Raw genomic sequence first — 25,290 nt, forward strand, 5'->3', positions numbered from 1 at the left:
TCCTCTTTCTTTCCACATTCTTGATCTGCTGCTTTTGTCTTCCTTTCTTTCCTGATTCTTGGCCCTGCTGGTGGCACTCAGGGCTTAAAGAGATTGCTCAGCCCTGGTTTAGACAAAACTATTGATAGAGACAATTTGTCTGATGCCTTGAGGTCTCCCCCAAGGGAAACCTAGAATCAAATTACCCTTAAATGGAGTCTTTTTGAAGGACTGAAAGGTATTGGTTTTCTGGAGCATTCATAATGAAAAGAGATTCAAGCTTGAATTGTCAAATGATTTAACATTTCAGTGGCAGAGATGCCACTTGGAATAGGCCATTTTGGTATTTGTACTGGTGCTCCCAGCATTGGGTTTTGAACTTATGACTGGCCCACTGCCATCATTGTCCCATCACTTAATTTGACCATGACATGCCAGAAGCACTAGGCACTGTGAACTTCTCTGTACATTCATGTAGGCTGCTCCCATGTAGTAGTTCTCCAGATAACACGGATGGAAAAACGTTTGGTGTGAGATTTGTTTTCCTGCCTTGATCAGCCAAATCATTCCTGCCAATGCTCCTAGGGCAAGAGTGAAGTTTCTTTTTGTCTGAAGGGCGTGTCATGTGGCATCCCAGATGCAGTGTTCTTGGTTTTTGGGACTGCTGCTTCAATACAAGTTTAGAATTTCTGTACAGTACAGTTGGGTCTCATTCGAATTTGTTTTTGGAATAACCCCCAAAAATTTGTGTTCTCGTGATTTGGTTGAACCGCTGAATTGATACTTCATTGATAATAAGGTATAGTAGTTCCAAGAACCAGGAATGTGGCTTTGAAAATGCAATTGTAGAATTTTGTAAGAGATTGCAGGCCAAATTATTTTTTTATTTTTAGGAGTGTGTGAACCAGTTTTGGGACATGATGGATAAAGTAGGTGACATTTTTACTGCTTTACCATTCAGTAATTCAGTTTTGGAAGCCTTAAGCTGGTAGCAGCAGCCATGACGTTTCTGGATGTAGAAGCAGTTCACCTCAATTTCCTATTGCACTGTATTAAGTGTGGGGCCAGCCTGGTGGTTTATTTGGATACTTCCAAACTGGTTCTCATATTCTCCTGGCATACTGCTACGAATGCCCTGGCTCAGCCCTTTCAGTGTACTTTTTGGTGGTGTAATTTAGAATTACAGGTGTGCAGTAAATAAGTTATTATAAACAAATCTTAAAATGTTCTTGTTTAGAGCTCCCCTGTATAGGTTAATTATTTTTGTTTAAATTACGTGTGTAGTATTGTATTGTGGGCGAAAGGGATTCAGAAGAGAAAGGTAATTTCATGGTAATGCTTCTGTTCATCATGTGATTTCTGAAGAATTTTACTGTTCACATATATAGGTCTCCTTAAAAATGTTTGTTTTTATTATGAGGTTTAAAATTGCAATTTTATTTTTGTGTTGGTATACTGATAATGTTTAGGTGGTTATTTGAAATTTGAAGTATTTACTTGAAACCTGTTGCAAGTAAGTTTTCATTTTTTGAAGACTTGTTATTGCAGTTAGGGGCACTTAACACCCTAAAAGCGCGGGTCTCAAAGTCATCTCCAGAGTGGGCCAGCAACGGAGACTTGGCTTATTACATACAACCCAACCACTCTTGATAGGTTTGCATTTTAAGAGTTCTGGTGTTTCAGGAAACCATCTGAATAAGTTAGTATTTGTTGTCTTCAACTTATAGGTCTGGAAAATGTCCTGTCCCTGCCATACTATCTAATTGCGGTCTCTCAGAAGTAAACTAGTAGCTTTGAAGGGGGCAATACAGGAGCTTTTCTAAGGCTAATCATGCCTTGAGATTGCCTCCAGGACCCCTCCCTAATTCATCTTTCCGCCCTTCTTGGCCACCAAATGTATATTCTCAGTCTTAAATTTTAGCATTTAGTAGCATTCCAGGAGATCCTACTAAAGATACATGTATTATGTGGATTGGTCACTTTGCTTTTTCCCCTGGATGGGGTAATAAGGCTTGTTTGGTGGCACCACTGTCATGAAATTAGCATTGCTAAATTTAAAGAGAAAATGTATTGAGAGCTTTGTCTCGTTCTCAGTCTGGCTGCGTTTTTTTTTTTCTTTTTTTTTCTTTTTGCTACGGATCCTCTACCCCCAAGTTAAGGATGTGGATTAAACAGTTTTTGCAGCCTATAGAATAGAATGATGAACTTTCCCCTTCCTGCTCTAAGTGTCCTGATGGAACAAGGAAAGGATTCTGTTGTTCTTCCTTTTGATCATGCTGATTTTTTAACAGATAGTACATGGAACAAATGGCTGCTGTGAACACCAAAGAGTTGCTGAATTGAAAAAAAAAAAAAAAATTTGAGAGCCAGTGTAATAGATTAGAATTGGAGATTGTCACACCAGGTTTGCAGATGCTTTCACAGTCTCACAGCCTGCCTGATTTACATCATCGGCCAGATTGAGATCACATGAAAAGATTGAGATCACATGAAAAGTGTTGGCCATAAGGAGTGGGTGAAAAAGGTGACCTTGGGGATTTTAAACATAAATAGTGTTGTGCCACATTACTGTGAAGTCCTGTGTCGATGAAGAAAGCTCATTATTAGGCTGCTTGTTCTCCTGGCCTAACCAGGGAGTTGGCTCCATCGAGGTAGGGCATTTGTAAAGAGACAGGCCTGAGTTGGACCTGCAGTGAGTAAACATGGAGCAGTTTGAGGAATAAAGGAAAGTCAGTAATGGAGTTTACTCTCTATAAATCCCAAGTTTACCAGCAGTCAGTTTAACTTGTGTAAGCAAAGATTTCTTTAAGCACTTAATCCTCTGTCTTCATTTAATGGATCACTTTTTTTCCCCTAAGATTTATTTATTTTGAGAGAGAGCAAGCAAGAGAGGGAGCATGTGTACTCGAGAGCACCCACAAGGGCAAAGGCAGAGGATCTCCAGCAGATTCCACATGCTGAGTGTGGAAGCCCTGTGTTTCCTGATTCCACGACCCTGAGATCATGACCTGAGCCAAAATCTAGAGTCTGAAGCTTAACCTGCTGAACCACCCTGGCACCCCTGATGGATTGCTTTAAGTAAATTTCAAATTCCAGCTGACAGAAAACTGAGGCCCAGAGGGCAAGCGTAGTCCAAGTGTAGTTGGCTCTTGAAGACAACCTGCATTGTGAGTTCTAGGGAGCCGAGTTTTATTTTCAGTTGAAGTAAAAATCCACATCCAGTCTATTTGTTCTTTCATATTTTCCTTTTCTGGAAATTCAGCTGGCACTTTGTGAAGACCTGTTATGCTAACACATTTGTGTCTCTGGGCAACTTTGGTTGAACCCTGACAGTGTAGCCTGCCTTCACTTAATAAGTACTAATTTTTGGTTCAGTTAGAGAAGTAGTGCTCTTCTCCTGTTGCTGTGGAAGTAGAAGCAAGAATGGGCTCAATAATTTTTCTAGCTCATCCATAAATCAAGTGGTCCTTCTGTAGTTATTTTGCCAGGTTTCAAGTTGTCTGTATATTAAAGACACGAGCTTCCCAAATTAGAGTACGCATTGGTACTCTGTGCCCCTCTATCAGAGTGGCCACGTGAGGGATGAGTGTGTTCAATAACGTGCCCTGCTTTTTTTGAGCCTTTACTCTCTACCCTCGCCTTTAAATTATAGGCCTTTTCATATATGAATTCTCTTCAGTGAAGTTTTGGCCTCTGTACTCCCTCTGTTTTTTGAGTCCATTTCAGACTAAATGAGAACACAGATTATAGGTACTGTTTGTGATTTTAAAAAAATTTATGCAGGTGTGTTAAATCATAGCAGCTCCTTGTGACTACCTGACTTGGGTTGCTTGTTCATTCTGATCCTTTTGATGTGTTTTATGCCTGAGGCAATGTTTTAAATTGTAAATGTTGGCTAAAGGTAATTTGTTGGAGCATTTTTTAAAAAAGGTAGGTGAAAACATCTGGTATTTTTCAGTTTTAGTTTTTTCGTTTGGATGTTTTGATATTTAAAGCTGCAGTAGAATTTACTAACAGCTCCTTTTGGATTCCATGGATCCTGTCCGTGTGCAGGAAGGGGGAGGAGCAACAGTGTTATCCATCAATGCCCGTGAGTTCCATCTGGGCGAGACTGTTGCTATGGCCAGTTTGTTACCTCTGTCTCTCAGTAGTAAAGCATCTGCTCTGGTTGATTTGTTCTTTTAAACTTCATTTTTTTGGATGTGACCAGACTATGCATAGGTGGCAAATTTTATTTTCAATGTTTTGTTGCTAGTTGTACTGACCACACTAAACGGGTCTTTAATACTGTAGAACTAAAAGAGGGGTGGTCTTCATTAAAGTGTGTACTAGCACATCTTGCAGATCCTGTAACCCTAATTTGCTTACATCTCTGAATTGATGCGGTCTCTCAGGGTAGAAGTTGGGAATGTATGAGGGATCATGGTTATTATCGATGCTCCCTTGGGAACAACACTACTGATGCTGGAGCCACAATGAGTGCCTAACCTGTGGCTAAACTGATAGGACGAGGGGTTTTTTAATGTAATTTTTTTTGTTTTTACTAAACTATACCATTTGGGGAAAAACAAAAAGGGACATTTTCAGCAGTTTTGGTGCTAAGGATTGAAGTTGGATGTGTGCCATCACTAGAATGTTAAGTGGAAAAGTCCTAATTTCTAAACCTAGCTTTTTAGGAAAAAAATTTGGTTTGGACTTGGTTGGTTTCTAGATTGCAGTGACAGTTTTTTGATAAAGTGTCTTTATGGACACAGACTAGAAACTTATATGCAACAGTATTTGATATTTGACAACATAGTTACAGTTGTCTTGAGTTAGATATTGTGATGATTTATTTTTAAGGTTACTAGATGGTAGTCACAGCTTGTAGAAAATAAATTTGAGGTCTCTTACTGTCTTGACACTATTTGGCATTTTTATTAAAGTGGAGATAAGGCTGTTGGTCCTCAAATGGCTGCTGCTGTTGAAATGAATGGCTTTTTAAAAACATGGCCTCAGGAATGGCCACCTTTTTTGGAATTGCTTTACTTTTGTCTGGGTAAAATAAGGATAATTTGCCTGACTGTCCCTTGGCTGTGATCATTTTCAGTTTGTCCCACTGGAGTATGTAACTCCAAAATTTATACCAGTCCCTATACTTTACTTCATTTCTTTGCACTGATTCTCTTGTTTTGTGCAAAGTGCTGGTTTGGTTCTGTAACATTCCATGAAAGGACAAGGGGGGAGGTGACTTTGAATACTTGGCCTTGTTGTCAACTCCCATGCAAATATGTTACTAATAGACATGCCCTTCAAATTGTTAATTTTAGTTTAAAAGTAATTTTATCTTACGTTTAAATCTTTCCTTGCTATTATTAATTTAAAAATCCTCGTAATTTGAATATCCTTTAAGCAAAGGATTTAGAATAGGCAGGACTTGTTGAGGCCATTAGACCTTGTACTGTTAAACCAAAGTTGAACACAGAATTGGAGAAGACTTTACTATCATAAAAATAATCCTTTAAAAAAAAGAATATTCCTGAAGACAAAAGCACTTTCTTGACTTTGGAGAACCTGCTTAAGAGATTGTTTTCTCCAAGTTAACACTTTTAATTACTGTTCTCTTTGTGCCATCTTCAAGTTCAGCAGCCATTTTGGTGGTTGTCTTCTTGATGGGTTCTAAAATCTGGTCTTGGTGGTCATGAATTGGCAATCCAAACCTTGAGGAAAATCTGCTGAATCTTTTGAAATACTTTGTTTCCCCACCTCCCTTTGTGTAGTTCCGAATCTCAATCTGAATCTCAATCTCGTGAGTCTTCTTGTTTAGTTGCAAACTGAACTCTAAATTTGCATTTGTGTTTTTCAATGGGAAGGTTGAGAAAGCAGGAAAGATAAAGCCTGGTTTAATTCACTGAAGAGAATCCAGATGCTGCTCTGGATTTATGATCGGATACTCAAATATCTTATTTTTGACAGTTCTGGAGCCTGATGCCATGTGCAGGACCAGCTCCAGATTTTGTGGGGCCCCATGCAAAATGAAAATGCAAGGCCTCTTGTTAAAAAATTAAGGATTTCAAGATAACAGAGCATTAAGCTAAGCACGTGGCCCTCCAGTGCATGGTTGCACCCACGTAGCCGGCCATACTGTGTGTTTGCCTTTGAGCGTATTATACTTGCACATTCTTAATATTTAGCATTTGAAGCTCGGTTCGGTGGCATTGCAGCTTGTGTGCTGTTTGCCTGCTTTCACCCATGAGATTATATTGTGTAAAACTGTTTTCCTCCTTTCCCCAAAAGAGTGAATCATGCAGACTTCTTTCCGATAGATTTGGATTGCCTCTAGTCATGATTGAGTATTCGAGACAGGGAAATTGATATGGAAATCTGTGGAAATAGCTTGTTTGTGGTGGGAGGAAAATCAAGGACATAATTGTTAATGAGTCTCACCTACTTTTACTGCACACCTGTAATGCCTAGTTTGGTGGTTTAGAGAATATGGAGTGTTTCTGGGCTTTCTTATAAGGCAGAGGCTCCATACAAGGTTGCTGATGATTGTTCTAAATTCCCATTGTTTTCTTGGCTTTTCTCCCTTGGTTTATGTGTCGTCTGGAAACTGATTTGTAGTTGGTGAGGTAACATACGTGGAGCTCTTAATGGACGCTGAAGGAAAGTCAAGGGTAAGTGTCTGAGAGAATTTCTTCTGTGGATTTACTACTTGAAAAATGTAACTGTATGGTGGCGTGGAATCGAATGAAATCAGGAAGGCAGTGAGTGCTCATGTTATAGTAGCTATGTTTGATTTTGCCAAACATTTGAGTGGGGTGGGAGGGGATTTGCAAACGGGAGTCCCGCTTTTCCAAATGGCTGGCCAAAGAGCTTTTTGGTATTCTGTTTGGATGCCCAATTTGGATAACTGGGGACCAATAGCAGCATTGTCTCTTTGTTAACAGAGGAATTGGCTGTGTGTGAATTATGCATGGAATTTTAGCGGTGGTATATTAATGTAAAACGTGTGTTCTTGTCTAGAAAATGTTATTCTTGGTCGTTTGCTGAATTTGAAAGTTGTGTGAACCAAAGATTTCCGAAAAGTCGCCTTTGTGCCAGTAAATTGTAAAACAAATTTTAAAACCTGAACGTTTAAAATTGGCCTAGTTTAAAGAGAAAATAAATTATTTTGTCGTGCAATAGAATGGCTTAGAATAATCAAAGGATGAGCTTTAATTTATGGAAGGGATGGATTTAGGAGGAGTATGATAAGGAATTGATTTGAGTACAAAGAGAAGCAGATCTAAAGTTTGTGTGATTTCTTGGAGAACCTGAATTTAGGTCTGCTTATAACCTCAGCAAGTATAGTGCAATGCTGGTAATGTGCAGGCAGAGGAGAGAATAAGGAGCCCAGCTTTTAATAAGGAAGGGTAGGCAAGACATTCCTGTGAGCTTCCCATTAGAAGGGCTTAATTTAAAAACTAACTTTGTTACATAAATCATACTTGTAATTTATATAATTGTCATTGATATTTACTATGCTTTTCTTTTCTTTTTTTCCCCCCTTTCCTTGCTCTTCTGACTGGTCTGTGGCTTCCTCCAAAGGGATGTGCGTAAGTATTGTCTAGTTACTTATTGGCAATTGAGCCTTCTAAATTGCAGGACTGGTTTCACTCATCTCCTTTTGACTCTTCATAGCGTTGTTGAATTCAAGATGGAAGAAAGCATGAAAAAAGCTGCCGAAGTTCTAAACAAGCATAGTCTGAGTGGAAGACCACTGAAAGTCAAAGAAGTAAGCTCTTGAAACAATGTGGATACCATTTATAATTGTCGAGTTGTCCCTGTTTGGAATTAGGAAAAGACACACATAGTGCTTGACTACATTTTACGGAGGAGATCAACCTGTTTTTAATGAAGAGGGTCAGTCACAGGCTTCAGTAGTCACTCCTATAAGAACTTTGGAATAGTGGCCGAGCACATCCTGAGCAACTGCTGCCTTCCTAACATCTGTGATTTGGCTTAGCAGCCTGCCTTGTTTTATCAGGGGTACTCAGACCAAGCCCACATGGTGTGTGTGTGTGTGTGCGCGCGCACGTACACGTTAAGGGAATCTTCGTCTACGGTTTTACCCAGCCTGAACCCTATTCTTACTTAGTCAACCTTTTTTTCTTTTTTTTAAAGCGAATTTATCATTAATCTACTTTCATATCTAATCCAAACCAGAGATCTTTTCTCTTTTGAGGGAGAGGGAAGTTTTTGTCAATTACATCTCTCCCTGACTTATTTTGAGTTTTTCTTAGAGGAAAATCAGTATATTCAGAACTCAGGAGAATGTGGTAGGGTTTAAGGTTTCTGTGTGTTGAAGAGACACCTGATGAAAGGGCAAAGAGTTCAAGACTAGTGTCAATGCCAGAGTTTCACAAACCTATGCAGACCTTACACGAGTCCAACGCCTGAATAACATGAAGGACTGGAGTACCTCGGTGATCTAGAACTGCGTTTTCAAACTTTGGGGGAAAAAAAATCACTGATTGGATTATCAGAAATTACAAAGCCCCATTGAAAATTAGTGAGACTCAACTATACCAAGCCTGTGAAGATCTTATTTCCGTCTGGAAGTGTTCTATATTATATCAACTAATCATGTCATCCACCCTACCCCACCTCCCTTTCAGTTAAGTTGAGAGTTAAATTTTACACCGTTTCTTTCTTCCTCATACCTTTGGCTGGAATTCTTCTAGCCTGTTGGTTGAGTTCATTTGAATTTCTTGTTATAGATCTCAAGAAATGCTTTTCAAACAACCTCTCAATCTCTGGAGTTTTGGGAATATCACTTTTTGTGAGATCATGATCTTAGTTATCACTGAGTCAGTTAAACCTAACACTTCTGTGCTTGTTTTAGGATCCTGATGGTGAACATGCCAGGAGAGCAATGCAAAAGGTGATGGCTACGACCGGTGGGATGGGTATGGGACCAGGTGGCCCAGGAATGATTAATATCCCACCCAGTATCCTAAATAATCCTAACATCCCAAATGAGATTATCCATGCATTACAGGCTGGAAGACTTGGAAGCACGGTATTTGTAGCAAATGTAAGTAAACAGAAACATTGTCTAAAGTAGAAAATCAGAACTTTATGAAATAATCTTGTTAATATGTTATAAAAGTAGTTCTGATGTTTGAGAAGAAAAAATTTAAAGAGGGTTATGCTTCTGTGCCTGGGTGGCTCAGTCAGTTAAGCATTTGCCTTCGTCTCAGGTCTGATCTCAGGGTCCTGGGATGGAGCCCTGTGTCAGGCTCTCTGTTTGGTGGGAAGTCTACTTCTCCCTATCCTTCTGTGCTCTTCCTCTCTCAAATAAGTAAAATCTTTAAAAAAAAAAAAGGGGGGGGGGAGGGTGTGCTCTCTTCTTGATCTGTGCTTTGAAGTTGGGTTTTCTCCCATAGTGATTACTGTAGTGATACGTCACAGGCCTGACAATGGTCTATTGGGACCATGTTTACTGACTTTTTCTGGTTACAGAAGTGGTAGTGGAGTCTGCATTTCCTGTGGGTTTATTTAGGTTCAGGTCGGAAAAGTATATCCACAGCGCTGATGTTTCCCTTCTTCTTGTGTCTGGGATGAAAGATGATTCTCTTGCCATTTGCAAAGGGAAATATTTTTAAAGGAAAGTGGGTTGGGGAGGATGATGGTGAACTTAAGCTGGGGAAGAAAAAATTTTTTAAATATTCACAAAATAAGCATTAATTTGAAAGGTATGAGTTGACTTAACCTGTTCTTTCAGAGGAAAGAGACAGTGAATAGCAGTTAAGGCCAGGCTTCATAATCCTACTTGAAAAATTCCACTGCAGGTGATAAATTTTTGTGACATTTAAAAATTTTATTTATGTTTATTAAAATCTTTTTTATTAAGTACACACACCCATTTGGGGCTTAATGCATGACTCCAAGATCAGGAGCCACATGCTCTACCGACTGAGCCTGCCAGGCACCCAGTATAATAAAAATAATGTCACGTTATTTTTAAATGTTTATTTCGATCCAAAGCATATTGCACTCATATAATGAAAATGGTTTTTCTAAAAGATGTCTGCATTGAGAATTTTTTTCTCCTTTGTCTTGGTTAGCTGGATTATAAAGTTGGCTGGAAGAAGCTGAAGGAAGTTTTTAGTATGGCTGGTGTGGTGGTCCGAGCAGACATTCTTGAGGATAAAGATGGAAAAAGTCGTGGAATAGGCACTGTTACTTTTGAACAGTCCATTGAAGCTGTGCAAGCCATATGTATCCTTTTATCAGAATTTAACTCTTGGTGAACAATTTGGCCTAAATGTTGTCTTTAATAATAGGGTTTTTTTTTTTGGAAGTGGTAACTTTGTATGTTAATATTTCCTGAGTGACTAGAGGGAATGCATTACTGTGGAATTTAAAAGTTCTCTCTGATAGAATGGATTTGGTACTGCGTAGGGAGAAAAAAGGCACATGCCCATGAGTGGTCTTTTCCATCGTTCTCTTTTTAGAGGAGTATGGTTTGAGGGGAGAAGTCTATAAAGAAGAGAAATTCTATATTGTTATTTCATATATAAGTTCTTGGCCCTATTTCTCTGCTGGATTGACTCATTCTAGAAGAAGCACTTGTCTCTGACCCTAGAGTTATCTTTTTGTAATCACAGTGGAAAATGCCATACATGGACACAGTCACTAAACTCAGATTAAGTCTATTACTGTGTATCTTACCCAGAAAATATGGTGCTTCAAAAAATGGTGGGGTACCCATTGGACACCTACAGAATACTCATGCCAGTACTTAAGAGGATGATCTGGTGAGAAGTGTAGGGTTATACAAATGAAACTCCACACCTAAGAAGTAAGCTGACATTTACTCCCCCTCCCACCCTTGAGTTTTATTTATTGTTGCTTTTATGCTTATTATAGAAACATTTTAAAAATATAATGAAAAATTAGAATTGCTCATAAGTTCACTACTGAGAGGGACTGGTAGCAGTTGAAGTATTTTTCTCATGTATTTCTCTCCTGTGCATGTTTTTAGAATTGTAAGAAATAACCTTAATTGTAATATCAGCTATGTTTAATGGTCAACTGCTATTTGATAGACCAATGCACGTGAAAATGGTAAGTTAATAGGCTCTCTTTCTGCATAATACTTTCAAATAACTCCAGCAAAAACATGGGATTATTAAGAGTATGCATAGGGACTCTACTGATCCATTTATGGATCGGTCTATGTTAAAGTAGTCTGCAGTATGTTGAGCAAATTTATGACAGAAACAACTTTTTGCCTGCTCATGCAGCTCTTCAGGTATTTTTTCCTTTGCACAGTTGCTTGTTTTCGGCATGGGGGTCAGTTGAGTATCCTGCTTAAGAAAGTGATCAAAGAATGGTTATGTACATGGGTTTCTGCTTTTCATTGTATTGCATTAGAAAGTTTAGCCAGAAAAAAAAAAAAAAGAAAGAAAGTTTAGCCAGTATCATATCTGTTGTGAACATATTAAGTCTTTGGTTCATATAGCCTTTAAACTTCTGTTGAAGCACTTCAGCAGTATAAACCTTAGCCCTGCTGTGGCTTTGCTATGGGTCATGGATTAATACAAGCACGACTAGAATATGCTGGGGGCAATCTAAGTAGGGCTCAAATTCAGGAAGAATATAAAATGAATTGTAAGGGGTATTGTAGTTATTTCAAACATTCAATTTGGTGTTTTGAGTAGATAATTGCTTTACATGACTCAAAAGTCAAAAAGCCTGAAAAAGATACAGTGTGAGAGTCTTGCCCAGGTCCTGTTCATTCCCCATAGCAACATGGATGTATATTTTATTCCTTCCCTCCTTTATACAAAAGGTATTTTTCCATATATTTTTTTAGATTTGTGTGTTATTCCATGGCACGGGTGGATTATAATTTCCTATCCAGTCCTCTATTGTTGGGAGTTGTTTCCATCTTTTGCTGTTGCAAGCTGTGCTTCAAGAAATACTAAGATTTATTTACTTACTTTTTCAGGATGAAAGGGCCTTACCAAAAGGAGATTTTTTCCCTCCTGAGCGTCCACAGCAACTTCCCCGTAAGTAGTGTCAATATGGCTTAGATTTTGAATTTGGTTAAGGCTAACCAGAAAACTACCCTTGAGTTTGTGCCGTGCTATTCTGCAGTTATCTTGATCGTTCTTGAAGGAAAGTTCCAAAAAGGTTTTTGTTTTTGTTTTTTTTTAGTATCTATTTTTCAGGGTGAAAAATGAACAGAGGGGGATCCCTGGGTGGCTCAGCGGTTGAGCATCTGCCTTTGGCTCAGGGCGCGATCCTGGAGTCCTGGGATCAAGTCCCACATTGGGCTCCCTGCATGGAGCCTGCTTCTCCCTCTGCCTGTGTCTTTGCCCCTCTCTCTCTGTCTCTCATGCATAAAAATCTTAAGGAAAAAAATGAACAGAAATTCATAGCTTAGGAAAGGTTGTTAGGATTACTTTTGTGGTGAGGTAGACTACATCCTAGAGAACGTAATTGGGTATTTTGGAAGTGTCTTGTGTGAGGAAGAACCAGAAACTGCACAGTGAATTAAAACCAAGTTGCGCTTGGGTTCAGAACAGATTGGTTAGTATTGTATGGCCCAACAATGCCACTCTTAGGTGTACTCCAAAGAACCAAAAACTGTGTCCACAGAGAAATTTATATGTGGATGTTCCTAGCAACATAATTTCAATTGATAAGTGGATAAATGTGGTAAATTTATACAGTGGGGTGTTAGTAATAAAAGGGAATCAAGTGCTGATAGCTGCCACAGCATGGATGACTCTTGGTTCCATATGTAGAAAATGTCCAAAACAGGTGAATTCATCAACAGAAAGTAGATTAGTGGTTGCCTGGGGAGAGGGGTAAGTGGAGAGTTGTTTTTGGTGTGATGACAGTGTTTTGGAATTAGATGGTGGTAATAGTTGTATGCAACCCCAACTAAACTAAAGCTCACTGAACCATATACTTTGAATGGGTGTATCTTACGGAATGTGAAGTGCAGCCATCCAGATTTTCTAAAGATTTTATTTATTCATGAGAGACACACACACACAGAGAGAGAGAGAGAGAGAGAGAGAGAGGCGCACAGACACAGGCAGAGGGAGAAAGCAGGCTCCATGCAGGGAACCTGACATGGGACTCGATCCTAGGTCTCCAGGATCACACCCTAGGCCGAAGGCGGTGCTAAACCACTGAGCCACCCGGTCTGCCCTATCCAGATTTTTATATAGGGGGAGTCTGTCCTGTGACAGGGAAGGCTAGGTGACTGATCACCTCACAGATGGAAATGGTGCGTATGAGTGAAGCTCTAGGCATGTTTTCTGGCAAGCCCACAGGACTGAGTCAAGCCTGAGCATAGGCAGCAGTGGGAGGGCCAGGGAGTCACATGGAAGCCTGGGAGTTAGGTGACAGGAGAAGGGGGCCTTGCTTGTACTGTGTTTGGGAGAACTTATACTAGGTGATGCAGGTGGAGTGGGTCTGTTCTGAGGGCCAGGGAATGTCTGGGTTGTGGAAGAGGTCAAGCCTAAGGCCCGGCATTAGATTGAATTGAATGGGAGCCTAGACTAGAACACTAAAATGAACGCCTCTTTGGTTTAACATTATGGAAGCATAATGGAGGCGGACTTTGAGGGGAGGTCAGTGGCTTTAAGAGTAGAACGTGGCTTATCTGTTGAAAATTAACATTTTTTTAGAGAAAGATCATATTTCTTTGTCCTAATGAATGTGACCACTTGGCATTGATAACCCAGGATCAAGGTGATGGCTCTTGTTGACTTTTGTGCCTGGAGGAGGTGGGATGAGGGCTATTTGGGAGCCTTGGCTGGCACACACTGGACCCTAGGGAGTCCATTATCCATGGCTTTTGGTCTCCCAGCACATTTCAGAGGCTGCCTTGGGGAGTAAGTAACCTTGGTGATCTCTTGCTGTTTCTATGCAATTTAAAAACACAGGGCCATTAAACAGATTAAATATCTGGGAACTGGTATCAGGGTTTCTTTGTATGTATTTTTAAGATTTTTTTATTTTTATTTTATTTTATTTTTTTTTAGATTTTTTAAAAAAGATTTTATTTATTTATTCATGAGAGATGCACAGAAAGAGAAAAAGAGGCAGAGACACAGGCAGAGGGAGAAGCAGGCTCCATGCAGGGAGCCTGACATGGGAATCGATCCCGGGTCTCCAGGATCAGGCCCTGGGCCAAAGGTGGAGCTAAACCACTGAGCCACCCGGGCTGCCCAGATTTTTTATTTATGTATTTGAGAGAGAGAAAGCCTGTGTGTGAGAGAGAGCAGGGGAAGGGAGAGGAGCAGAGGGAGAAAGAAGTAGGTTCCAGGGAGCAGAATCCTAGGATCCTGGGATCATGACCTTGCCACCCAGGCCCCCTTGGTATCAGGGTTTGTTGTTATTTTGTTTTGGTTCCCATTTACAAGTATTTGGTTCTCATTTAAAAATATTTTACCTGATCTTGGTTTAAGCCTCAGACTGCGGTCACTCAGAGCATCAGAAATGTCTTACACTATCAGGTCTTGTTGGCTATTTTGAGACCAGTCTATATTCTTACATCCCTGCCTTGTGGAGCATGGAGTTGAGAGTGAACTGTGTATATCGATCCCCACAGATTAGGAAGCTTTCTGGGCAGAAGATACACGAGCTTCACTGTTTTGAAAACAGCCCACAGTGGAGTCAGAGAACAGTGTATGCCCAGTGTTAATTGGCTTTTTCTTGGGAAAAGTCTTTTGGGGTACCAGGTTGGGAGGTGGAGATTAGGTATATTTGCGCTGCTGGCCACCTGATGTTAATTGTCTTTTATAATCAGGTGTTTCTCAGTTCGAGATACAGGAAGTAAATAAATGTCCATGATTTTTACATGTGAGTTGTTCGTAATTCTTTTCTGTAATTTTCTTTTTTTTTTTTTTTTTTTTAATTTTTTAAAATTTATTTATGACAGTCATACAGAGAGAGAGAGAGACAGAGACACAGGCAGAGGGAGAAGCAGGCTCCATGCACCGGGAGCCCGATGTGGGATTCGATCCCGGGTCTCCAGGATCGCGCCCTGGGCAAAGGCAGGCGCCAAACCGCTGCGCCACCCAGGGATCCCCTTTTCTGTAATTTTCAAGAGGCCTGTTTTTTTTTTTTTTTTTTTTTAACTTGTCTTTGTTTTATATATATCACAAACTCAAATCTAATTGCATATGAAGTTATGCCTTGATGGGTGCCTTGGTGGCTCAGTGGCTCAGTTAATTAAGCTCTGTCTTCACCTCAAGTCAGGTCATGGTCCTGGGATGAGCTTTGAGCCTTGCATCCTATTCCCTGCTCCTCAGGGAACCTGCTGCTCCCCTGGCTTGTGCTTGCCCCCTTCTCTGTCAAATAAATAAATAAAATCTTTAAAAAGAGAGAGAGAGAGAGAGAGAGAGAGACAAGTTACGTCTTGAAAGGGATAGCTCCCAAATGTACCAGTGTTGAATTTCGAATTAGGCCCTAGGTTTGCTCGTGGAAGTGGATGGATGGGAATGGAGTGTGACGTTTACAACACAGTAAACAAAGACTTTTTGCCTTGGAAGGATATGCTTTTCTAAGTCTAATCTACAGTTCCAACTTTCTCTTTTCTTTTCAGATGGACTTGGTGGTATTGGCATGGGGTTAGGCCCAGGAGGACAGCCTATTGATGCCAATCACCTGAATAAAGGCATTGGCATGGGAAACATAGGACCCGCAGGTGAGAACTACAGTGTACTTTGGAGATTTCTGGGGAAGTTAGTGACTCAAGTGAACTATTAGAATAATTAGACATTAAGTACTTCAAATGGAATAAAGATTTATTTGGGGCAGAATTCCCTCATTCATTTGATTCATTTTGATAAAAGCAATATTTTGTATTTTTACTGACTTGAATCCTTTTTTCTAAAGTTACAATACGTTTGCATTTTATCCTTGGATGACCTTCCGAGCTTAGTTAAGCTATTTGATAAAAGGAGGCAGACCAGAGAGTTGGTCTTGCTCAAGGTCACACTATCAGTTAGTGACAGAGACTGTAGGTCTCCTGACCATCAGACCATAGCACTGCCACAGTCTGTTACCCAGACACCCTTTGGGCCATTGCCTGGTGTTAACGGCTCCTAGACTAGGGTAAGGGCATTGATGGATATAAAAAGGCACAGAGGCCCTCATTGCATGACAACGTAGCTGTCACAGGCCACAAAGACCTGGTGTTCAGTGTTGTCTTTGTTCAAAAAGATAAGAAGTAGCTAATGAATGAGAGCTTTGTGGAGAATATGCTTTAAACTTTGCTGTTTAGCATTTTCATTCTGTGCAGGAGACATTTATATACTATTAGGAACTATTTCATTTTTATGACTATAGAGTTAGAGCTCTCTTAAAATCCTTTGAATTGCAGGATGGATGTCCCTTCACCCTGCTACCGTTAGTTCTGCCTGTCCCTTATCTCCCCCCACATTAAACTCTGGGCTGACCTCTATGCCCTGGGCCTTCTTGGAATATGGCCCTATCAGTTTAATGCCCCCCCCCCTCCAAAACCAAAGAAGAAAGTTTGGGGTGGCGGGGAGGGAAGCCTCAAGTGTTTTTAAGAACTGCTTTTTAGAGAATTTTATCTTCAAAGGAGATTTTAAGACTTATATTCCCTAAAATGAACTTCTAAAAAAAGAGTATTCCTCAGTTTGTATCCAGTAATTATATATCATGTTTAAATGCCCTGACTTGATTTTTTGTTAAAATTGTATGTGGGCCCTACAGAATTTTGAGTCACATGGTGATTATTTTGTTAAAGACATAGTTTCTTGGGATGCGATAGTTTGAAAGGTGATATGGGAGAGCCCTCTCCATCCTCCTTTTCTTTTACAATTAAAATATGTTCATAATCAGGAATATTTTTTGTTCATTTGCTGGTTTGGAATTTCTTGTGCTTTTTAAGTTCAAACGTTACTGCTTTGACATAATTTTAGTTTGCATTGACTTTTTCTTTTTAAGGAATGGGAATGGAAGGCATAGGATTTGGAATAAATAAAATGGGAGGTAAGAGATTTAAAATGAAGTAAAAATATAATCACTTTTAGGTATGGTTTTCTCTCACTTTTCCTCTTTCTTTTCCCTTAAGCCTTGCATGAATTCTTGCTTTGATTTCCAAAAAGTTGGAGTCTAGAAATTAATTTTACCTGTCAGTCTATCCAGTGGGTATCTTGGCTTTTGGTTCTGGCTTTCTCACTAACTAGCTCTGTGACCTTGGGCAAATCACTCCATCTCTCTGGGCCTCTCTTTGCTTGTCTGTTGAGGGGGTTGGATCAGATTAGCTTTTTGAAGACGGTGATTTTAGCAAGGGCAGTAGCATTTTTATTCCTAAAGTCCTTACACTTGGTAAGGAAGTTCCTGGCAGAAAATGCCCAAGATGAAACTCCTGAAAATCTCTTTATTTTTCCGATGAGTGTAAACAGTCTCATTGAAATGGTGCTCAAATGTGAATATCTCTTGCAGGCATGGAGGGACCTTTTGGTGGCGGTATGGAAAACATGGGTCGATTTGGATCTGGGATGAACATGGGCAGAATAAATGGTGAGCCTTGTGTTTTCTTTCTGCTTAAACCTGCCCCCTACTGGCTGTTGACTCTTGGGTGACCTTGAGGCAACAAACCCTTTTTTAATGAATGATTTGCCCCTTCCATTTTTCTATTTAATTAGATGTCTTTGAATTGCCTTAGATGTTATTAAAATCACATTTGTATTTCAGCAGCTAGACTTCCTAGTAGGTAAGTGTTAATCCTGTTAGTCACTAAATGTATGTCCTGTGTTCTGAATTCCCCCATAATTACCCAATAAAATAATAAAACTTTTTCATTGTCTCTAGCACTAGCAAGCATCCTGTAGATAAGTGTGGTTGTATTTTGCTCACTTTAAAGGTATCTTTCTCACTTTAAAATTGTCTTTAAGTGTAAGGGATTAGTTTTATTAGTTTCTTTGGAGTTTTTGATCAAATTCATATATCCCCTGGAATGCTGGACTGCATCAGTTCTTGATCATCTGCTCTCATAAAACTCTTGAGTTGTGAGCAGAGACATTGATTTAATTTAGCATTTATATAGTGGGAGTTTTGGTGTGCTATCATACAGATCTTCTAGCCTTCTCAACCCTTTAATAGAAATATAATAGTGTGTTCATTTAGTCCTTGCAAGAACCACGTGATTTGTAGGTACTTTTATCATTTCGTCAGAAACTGAGGCCCAGAGAGTGACTTGCCTAAGGTCACATGGCTAGTAATACTGGGATATGGATCCTGGCTATCTGGCTCCAGAGCCTGGCTTTTAATTACACTGTAATTCTGCCTTTTAGAACTGCCTCCAGCATGGGCGTCAGCCCCTCCTGATTAGGGCCTTGGGAACCCTTCAGTCTTTCTGAAATCCTCTGGGGTTGGTTGACTCCTTGACACCTCACCTGTGGGGATATAGCTTTCCTTATACACATAAGCTTCTCTGGGATGGAAGGTCATTAAAGATTTGATTTAAATGTTTCTTTGCTAACCTGCAGTATCCTTTAGTGTGAAGAGAGAGTAGAGCAAGTGAGAATCCTACTAGGATAGACCTTAATTGTCAACTGGAAAGAAGGAAAATTCTGATGAATAAACTGCCCTTCTTAATGGGGGAGGGTTGCCTTGTTTTAGATGATAAAGAGCTGTAGGGAAGTCCTCACCATTAGTCAGGAATGAAGGGACAAAGGTCTGCGTTTCCAGTGTGCTTTCTGGCTGGCCTGTAGCTTGTAATGTGTATAGGAATTCTAATAAAAAGAGTTGGAGGAATCTGGCTTGGTAGAGTGTTTGCTCAAAATTGATGAGTCGTTAGGAATTGGAGTTGCTGAGGAGTGGAGTGATGTGATTTAGAAATGGATGAAGAGGGGGTGGGGCTGTGCTGAGTAGCATGGGCAAAGTCCTCGATAATCTGGCAGGTGGAATGCAGCAGTCACAGTTATGGGCCTGTTGACCAAAGGTTCAAAGTGTTGATTCTCGTGGAGAGCTACAGTGGGAGGATGTGTTCTGATGCAGTATTCTTAGATGTTCTCAGATACAGGTACTCCCAAGTCTTCCCTCATCATCCTCTGTAGTAGAGAATAGGGACTTCTTCCACTTGAACTGTGTTCTGAGTGCAATCAACTTTATCAGGGGGAAAGTTGATAAAGATGTTTTGATTTAATTTAGTGTTTAATTGGTGACCATAATGCATCTACTATGGTTGGAGGTGCTGATACCAGACTGATTAGAAATCAGAATCTCAGGGTCAGTCAGTCAGCAGTAGAGGTCAAGTCCTATAGAATGGATATTAAAAATTATAAATTAAAAACTCATCAAATACCAAAGAATGATGTGTAATATTTGACAAGGAAATTCTCTCTCTCTCTCTCTCTCTCTCTCTCTCTCTCTCATAGTACGTTGGAATTCTTGGGTAGTACATTGGAATTCACAGAGGGCTCCCTGAACTGTAGAGCCTGTTGACAGTTGGGAAAATGAGTTTTGTTTGTTTTTTGTTTTGTTTTTGTTTGGGAAGATGAGTTCTGAGGCCTTTGCTGCCTATATAGGACTTCCTTATCTCAAGGGGGGCAAAGTGCTGCCGCCTTTTATGCCCTTATGATAGGGATTAAAGGAGCACAGCAGAGCATTGTCCATTATAGTACCACTCTGAGATTTTAGATTTTTCTTCTGCCTACCCCATGCAGGCTTGTGCAAGTTGGTTACATTTTCAGCAGATGGCACACTGCCAACCTGAGATTCAGTTAGGTCAATTCAAACTGAAAAGCAAGTTCACCAATTGCTAAAATTTCTTTCTTTCTTTCTTTTCTTTCTTTTCCTTTCTCTTTTCCCTCCCTCCCTCCCTCCCTCCCTCCCTCCCTTCCTTCCTTCCTTCCTTCCTTCCTTCCTTCCTTCCTTCCTTCCTTCCTTCCTTCCCCTTTCTTTCCCCCTCTCCCTCACCCTCTCCCTTCATTCATTCATTTTTATTTATTAGAGAGAGTGAGCATGAGGTGGGGGGGAGAGGGAGAAGCAGACTCCCTACTGAGCAGGGAGCCTGCTGCTGGGCTCGATCCCAGCACCCTGAGATTGTGACCTGAGCTGAAGGCAAATGCTTAACAGACTGAGCCACCCAAGCACCCTTCTGCTGGCATTTTCTAATTAATTCATAATTCTAGCCTGCATTTGGTAGACTTGTTCACTTCATTGAAAGTATAGGTACTTGATCTGTAGATAACCATTTTTGGTAGTTGTACAAGTAAAGGTGATCATTATATAGCACCTGTTTACCTTGATTTCTAAGGAGCAACATTAGATTTTTCAAGGCCCTCTCAGTTCAGGAGGGAGACACAGTGTGCTACACATCTTAAGTCTTGCTTTAGAGGAAAGAAGTAGCTGGTGATGAGATCATCAAAGGCTTTCCCCATAGAAACTAAGACCTTAGCTTTTAAAAGACGTTATAAAATTTAAGTCCTGCTCTCAGCATAGGAAAAATTAACAAAGTTAACAACATCCTTGTGTAGAGGAAACTACTTCTGTTAGTAGGGAAGACCTATTATATGCAGGCATGTTTCTATATTCTGTGCGGATATGCTTGTGTTAGTAGAGTATGGATTCTTGCATTGGGTTTAGGTTCTAATCTTTGCCTCACCCCTTGCCAGGCATGTGACCTTGGTCAAGTTACTAAGTCCTTTGAGCCTCCCTTTCTTTGTATGGGGGCAGTGATCTTGGAGGGAGAATACAGGTATGCAGGCTGTTGGGAGGATTCTATGAACTGTAAGCGCATGGAAAGCCCCAGGAGGGGCGGGGAAGTGGTAGCTGCTGCTGCAGCCTGCCCTTGACTCAGCATGTGCCCATGCCATTTGCTGTAGGAGTAGGTACTGGTATACCATACAAGTGAGGCTTATAGTGAACGTTGGTCAGTCCTTAATGGACTAAAGGTAGATAGTTTTTAGGGATTGACTCGAAGTGACTTTTTTAAGGAATAAAGGACGAATGATGGTTCCTTGTAGAAAGAGTGCTGATTTGGTGGTGGCTGTTGCGTGCCTGTAGTTATTTATCATGTCTAAAACACAGTGGTATTCCTGGAAAGGCCTAGGGTAATATTTTTCTCCACAGAGATGGAGCGTGGCATGGGTGGAGGATTTGAGAGAGACTTTGCCAGAAACAAGATGGGAATGTCTCGAAGCTTTGGCGAGCCCCTTGGCAGAGGAATGGGTAAGAAAGCCCCTTGTGGGTGGGGCTCACCCTCAGGTCAGGGGTTCTCTCTTAGGCAAAGTCAGCTGTTTTTCTAAAGTCTTTTAAAAAATAGACCTAGGTAAAAACTCTGGACCTTGAATTTTTTATTGGTATCAATGGCACCATTTTTCTTTAGTTCTTTTTAAGTGGCTTCTTTGGTTGCCTTGGTATAAGGTGTTTGCTGTGGGAATTCAAACTGCTGCATTTACACTGCACCGGCTCTCTCGAGTGGTGGAGGTTTCTGAGGCCCTGCTGAATGGGGTGTGAGTCCCCTTGTCCAGGGCACTGTGATAATCTAACAGATGGCATGGTGTGTTTGCTGGTGCCTTTAGAAGAGGCCTCAGGAAACTGGGGGGGATTTTCTGATGCTGGAAGGCCTGGAGGATTGGGCCTAAGTGCAGAGGATCTCTTGTTTACAATTTTGGTTAGATTGCAAAGTGATTTCTTCTCAAGGAATGTCTCTCTCCCCCCTCTTTTTGAATTTAGACGTTTCTGAGAATCTGCCAGCTTAATTCTTCATTAGCATGGTGCAAAGAGGTTGTCCAGTTTTGGGCTCTTCAGTTTATCTCAAAGGCGATTTGGAGTGTGGATCCATACTCTGCCCCATCCTTACCTGCTTCTCATTCTGTACAGATGTGAAGCTTCCATGGGACCGCCTCAGAGTGCTCAGCCTCTGACTTTGGGGGACCCATTAATTGGGAGGGTTTTAAGCACTCTTGTGTAGTTTGTATTAGATATATTCTTAGAATTTACAAACGTCCTGGAAAGATTCATCATCTGGCTTGTCAGTGAGACAGATGCTTCTGTAGACTATCTGTAGGATTCCCATCTTCATGTTGTGTCCTCCATGAAAATCAGGAACTGGAGACTTGTTTTTCTTTTTCCCTACTGGCAGTTAGGTACCTGGAAGGACCTTTTTGTGTCTTACTATGCTGGTAGTGAAGATTTACATTTTTTTTTTCTTTTACTTGTTAGATATGACTGACTAGCTTTATTCTAGAGTATTCCAAAGCTTTAGAATTCTAGGGATGAGTTCATAAATTTGTATGTGACTGGATCAGCTAAAAGTTTCTTGTTTATGACTGACTTTGTTTTTGTGTCCTGGAATGGGAGGATATTTTTAAAAATATTTAAAAACTTGTCATTTGGTTGCGAATAGCAATTTGTGGATACTGAGGGTGAGAAGAACAAGATGGCCATATGCTTTGCTTCCATAGGGATTTCTTCCTGCCTTAGGCCTTTAATTTTTCACTGGTCTTTGGTGCCTCTCAACCTCTGTGATGAGGCTGGAGGCCTTGTCCTGGTTCGTGGAGTGGCACAAGAGGTAGATCTGGTGAGGTCAGTATTTCTCATGGCAACAGGTAACTCCTCTAGTCCCAACCTGAATAGAAATATCATCTGTAGGGCTTGCTGTCTCCTACTTTGCCACTTCCTCTGATTGAGAGTATCGTATTTCTTTGTCCTGTGACCTCCCAAAGTGACATGGGCAAGAGAACAGGGCTTTGTTCTGGACTTCCCTGCTGCTACTTGTGATAGACACAGTTTAGTAAAAAGGTGTCTAAGTTTAAGGTGGTGTTTCAGACCAGTTGGCCTGGATGGTCTTTTTGTGTGTGTGTGTGTGTGTGTGTGTGTGTGTGTGTGTGTGGCCTAGATGGGTTTTTTGATTTGTTTATTCAGTTCTTGATTTTTCTCTCTGTTTTTCACTTGAAAGTTGAATCGTTTTGGTTCCTCTTTCTCTAGTGTCTCCCCATTCAGTGTCCCTTCTCTACTATCAAGGCAGTAGATCTTTGCCCTTGTTTCTGGCAACCACTGTGCTTGGTGGTGCAGGGATATAGATCTTGAAGGAGGTGGTGCAGCTGAGGAGATAGATGATGCTCAGTGGCACAGGGCAGCACCAGAGGCCTAGTGAGAGTGCCGGTGGAAATGTTGGTTCCTAGGCCTTTGGGAGCCATGTGAGCAATACACAAAGGTGATCTATTTTCTCTCTGTTAAGATTTGGAAAAAGCAGTGCTCTACATGGCTGATAGAAGTGTTCTGCTCAGAGAGCACTGGATCCAAGCAGGAATGCAAGAAGACTGGGCAGGAGGTACAGTTTAAGCTGGATGGGGCTGGGTGTCCAAGAGGGTTCAGCATAACTTAGAGAATATACTGGCAGATAGAGAGGGCCAAACAGCATCAGGTGCAGAGGCCTGGACATGAGGGTCTACCTGGGGCAGGAAGAACAGATTCAAGTTCAGAGTCAGAGCAGAGAGGTCTGTGAATACCCAAGAAAGGATTTTTCTTTTCAAATCAGTGGTGCGCCGATCGTGAAGCTTTTGTGAGGAATATTTTGATCTAAGTGCTGATTTAGGAAAGTGAAGCTGGGCTTGGGTATGCTGAGCTGGATCTCAGGTGTCATGGGAGAATAAGCAAGCCCTGTACTGCTTGCAGGCTGGAGGAGGGCTGTTGTTTCTAGGTATGCTTTCCCACATCTGTCCTTTAGCGCAGGTAGTTGTAGTGCCAGAAACAGCTGTGGGGGTGGGGTTAATCTCTGTGGTCTTAGTCATAAAATGAGATGTACTCTGTGGCTGTTTGTCCATATTGCTGAGCACACTTTGGGACTGTAGAGGGGAGTGGGTACAAATGTCTTTACACAGTGGAAGGCTGAGAAGAAACTTAAAAGCTAACGCTAACCATATAGCTTTAAACAAACTTGAAAGAGGTTTGGATTAATTGTTGGCAAATAAGCAACAGTGTTTTCTATTTGAGACAAAGTGTTGAGTGTGGTAGGGTTTTTGTTTTCCTAAAGCTTTGTCTGTCACTGTCACACCCAGCTCCTTCCAGGTGGGGCTGGTGGGCTCCACATGCTGGAGTCTTTCCGTGCATGACTTGTTCGTAAGGTCATACTTCAGCACTGCATGCAATTGTTGCTGGTTTTCAGGACTTTGACAGTACAGCCATAGCTTGAGTTTGCTAAGAGATAACCGTGAGTTGTTGATCGAATCTGGTGGGTGTGTGCAGGCTTCAGTTTGAGTACTGAGGGTCTGGATCAGCTTTAGAAAACTATGCTACCCCCCACCCCCATTCTTGCTCTGATGTTCGCAGTTCAATTCATTGGTGCATACTGACTCTTTACTTAGCTCTGCTGGGCGCATTCCCAGATGGTCTTGCCAACTGGGCCTCAGACTCTGGAGCTACATGGGAACCTAGAATCATGACCCATCATCAAGGACTCTTACGGTTTTCCAGTAAAATTATCCTGTCTATATGTGTATTTCTTAATCCCTCCCCCCTTTCCTTGTTTTATTTTTAAATTAGTAATATTCTTATTCTGGAATCTGTATTAAACAAATTTCTGTTATCGTAGAGAAATTTGGCTAATTTTTTTTTCTTCCTGATTTCCTTAGAAATCCTAAGTAATGCACTGAAGAGAGGAGAGATCATTGCAAAGCAGGGAGGAGGTAGGAAACGCTTAGTTTTGATGTTTTGATTTTTAGAATAGGTTGTTATTACTGGGGATAGTAAGAGTGTAGTGGTGAAAAGCATGGGCTCTAAAATAGACTGCCTGGGTGGGAACCAGCTCTGTCTCTTCCTAGCGTGTGACATTTGGCAAGTTACTGAACCTCTCTGTTTTCCATATTGTAATATGGGGTTATAATGGTACCTACTTCATAGGGTTGTTGTAAATGAGTTAATGCATAGAAAAAAATATTTGTATAAGTGCTATATGTAAGCATTAGCCATTGTTATTATAATTCCATGTAATTTGGGGCCTTTGTTTTAAATACTGTAAAATTGTAAATTCATAAAAGTAAATACCTGATTAAAAGGTATACTACCTCCAAATCTAACAAGTGCTTACTAAGCTATACACATGTACTCATAAATATTTGGAAAATTATAAAGTAAAAAAAAAAAAAAAGAAAATTATAAAGTAAGTAAATACCTGCAATTTCACTACCCAGTGATGAGTGTTGTAAACATTTTGGGAATATCTTTTCATTAATACACTTTTTAAAAAAAATGGGTATTTAAAACTAAATGAACTTTTCCAGCTTGAATGCCTCACTTCCCCATGGCTCTGAGTGTCTTGGCATTTCCTTGGTAGCT

General features: G+C 40.6%; 1 protein-coding gene across 14 annotated transcripts in view; it reads left to right on the top strand.

Moving 5' to 3' along the window:
* The window catches only part of HNRNPM (heterogeneous nuclear ribonucleoprotein M), a 277,288-nt gene that overhangs the window by 246,975 nt on the left and 5,023 nt on the right, over positions 1–25,290 (top strand). For 2 of the 14 annotated variants that reach the window (XM_072787528.1, XM_072787522.1), the window contains exons 2-11: positions 7,642–7,735; positions 8,846–9,037; positions 10,071–10,224; positions 11,024–11,073; positions 11,960–12,020; positions 15,578–15,679; positions 16,948–16,992; positions 17,449–17,526; positions 21,082–21,180; positions 24,588–24,641. In XM_072787528.1, the coding sequence (XP_072643629.1) occupies positions 7,658–7,735; positions 8,846–9,037; positions 10,071–10,224; positions 11,024–11,073; positions 11,960–12,020; positions 15,578–15,679; positions 16,948–16,992; positions 17,449–17,526; positions 21,082–21,180; positions 24,588–24,641 (913 nt within the window). In that variant the 5' untranslated portion in view covers positions 7,642–7,657. Of the gene's footprint in view, positions 1–6,582; positions 6,636–7,548; positions 7,557–7,641; positions 7,736–8,845; positions 9,038–10,070; positions 10,225–11,023; positions 11,074–11,959; positions 12,021–15,577; positions 15,680–16,947; positions 16,993–17,448; positions 17,527–21,081; positions 21,181–24,587; positions 24,642–25,290 lie in introns of those variants that run through there. The other 12 variants (XM_072787535.1, XM_072787534.1, XM_072787526.1 and 9 more) reach the window with 12 other exon arrangements.

The sequence above is a fragment of the Canis lupus genome, chromosome 19, assembly GCF_048164855.1.
Source record: "Canis lupus baileyi chromosome 19, mCanLup2.hap1, whole genome shotgun sequence".
Lineage (NCBI taxonomy): Eukaryota > Metazoa > Chordata > Mammalia > Carnivora > Canidae > Canis > Canis lupus.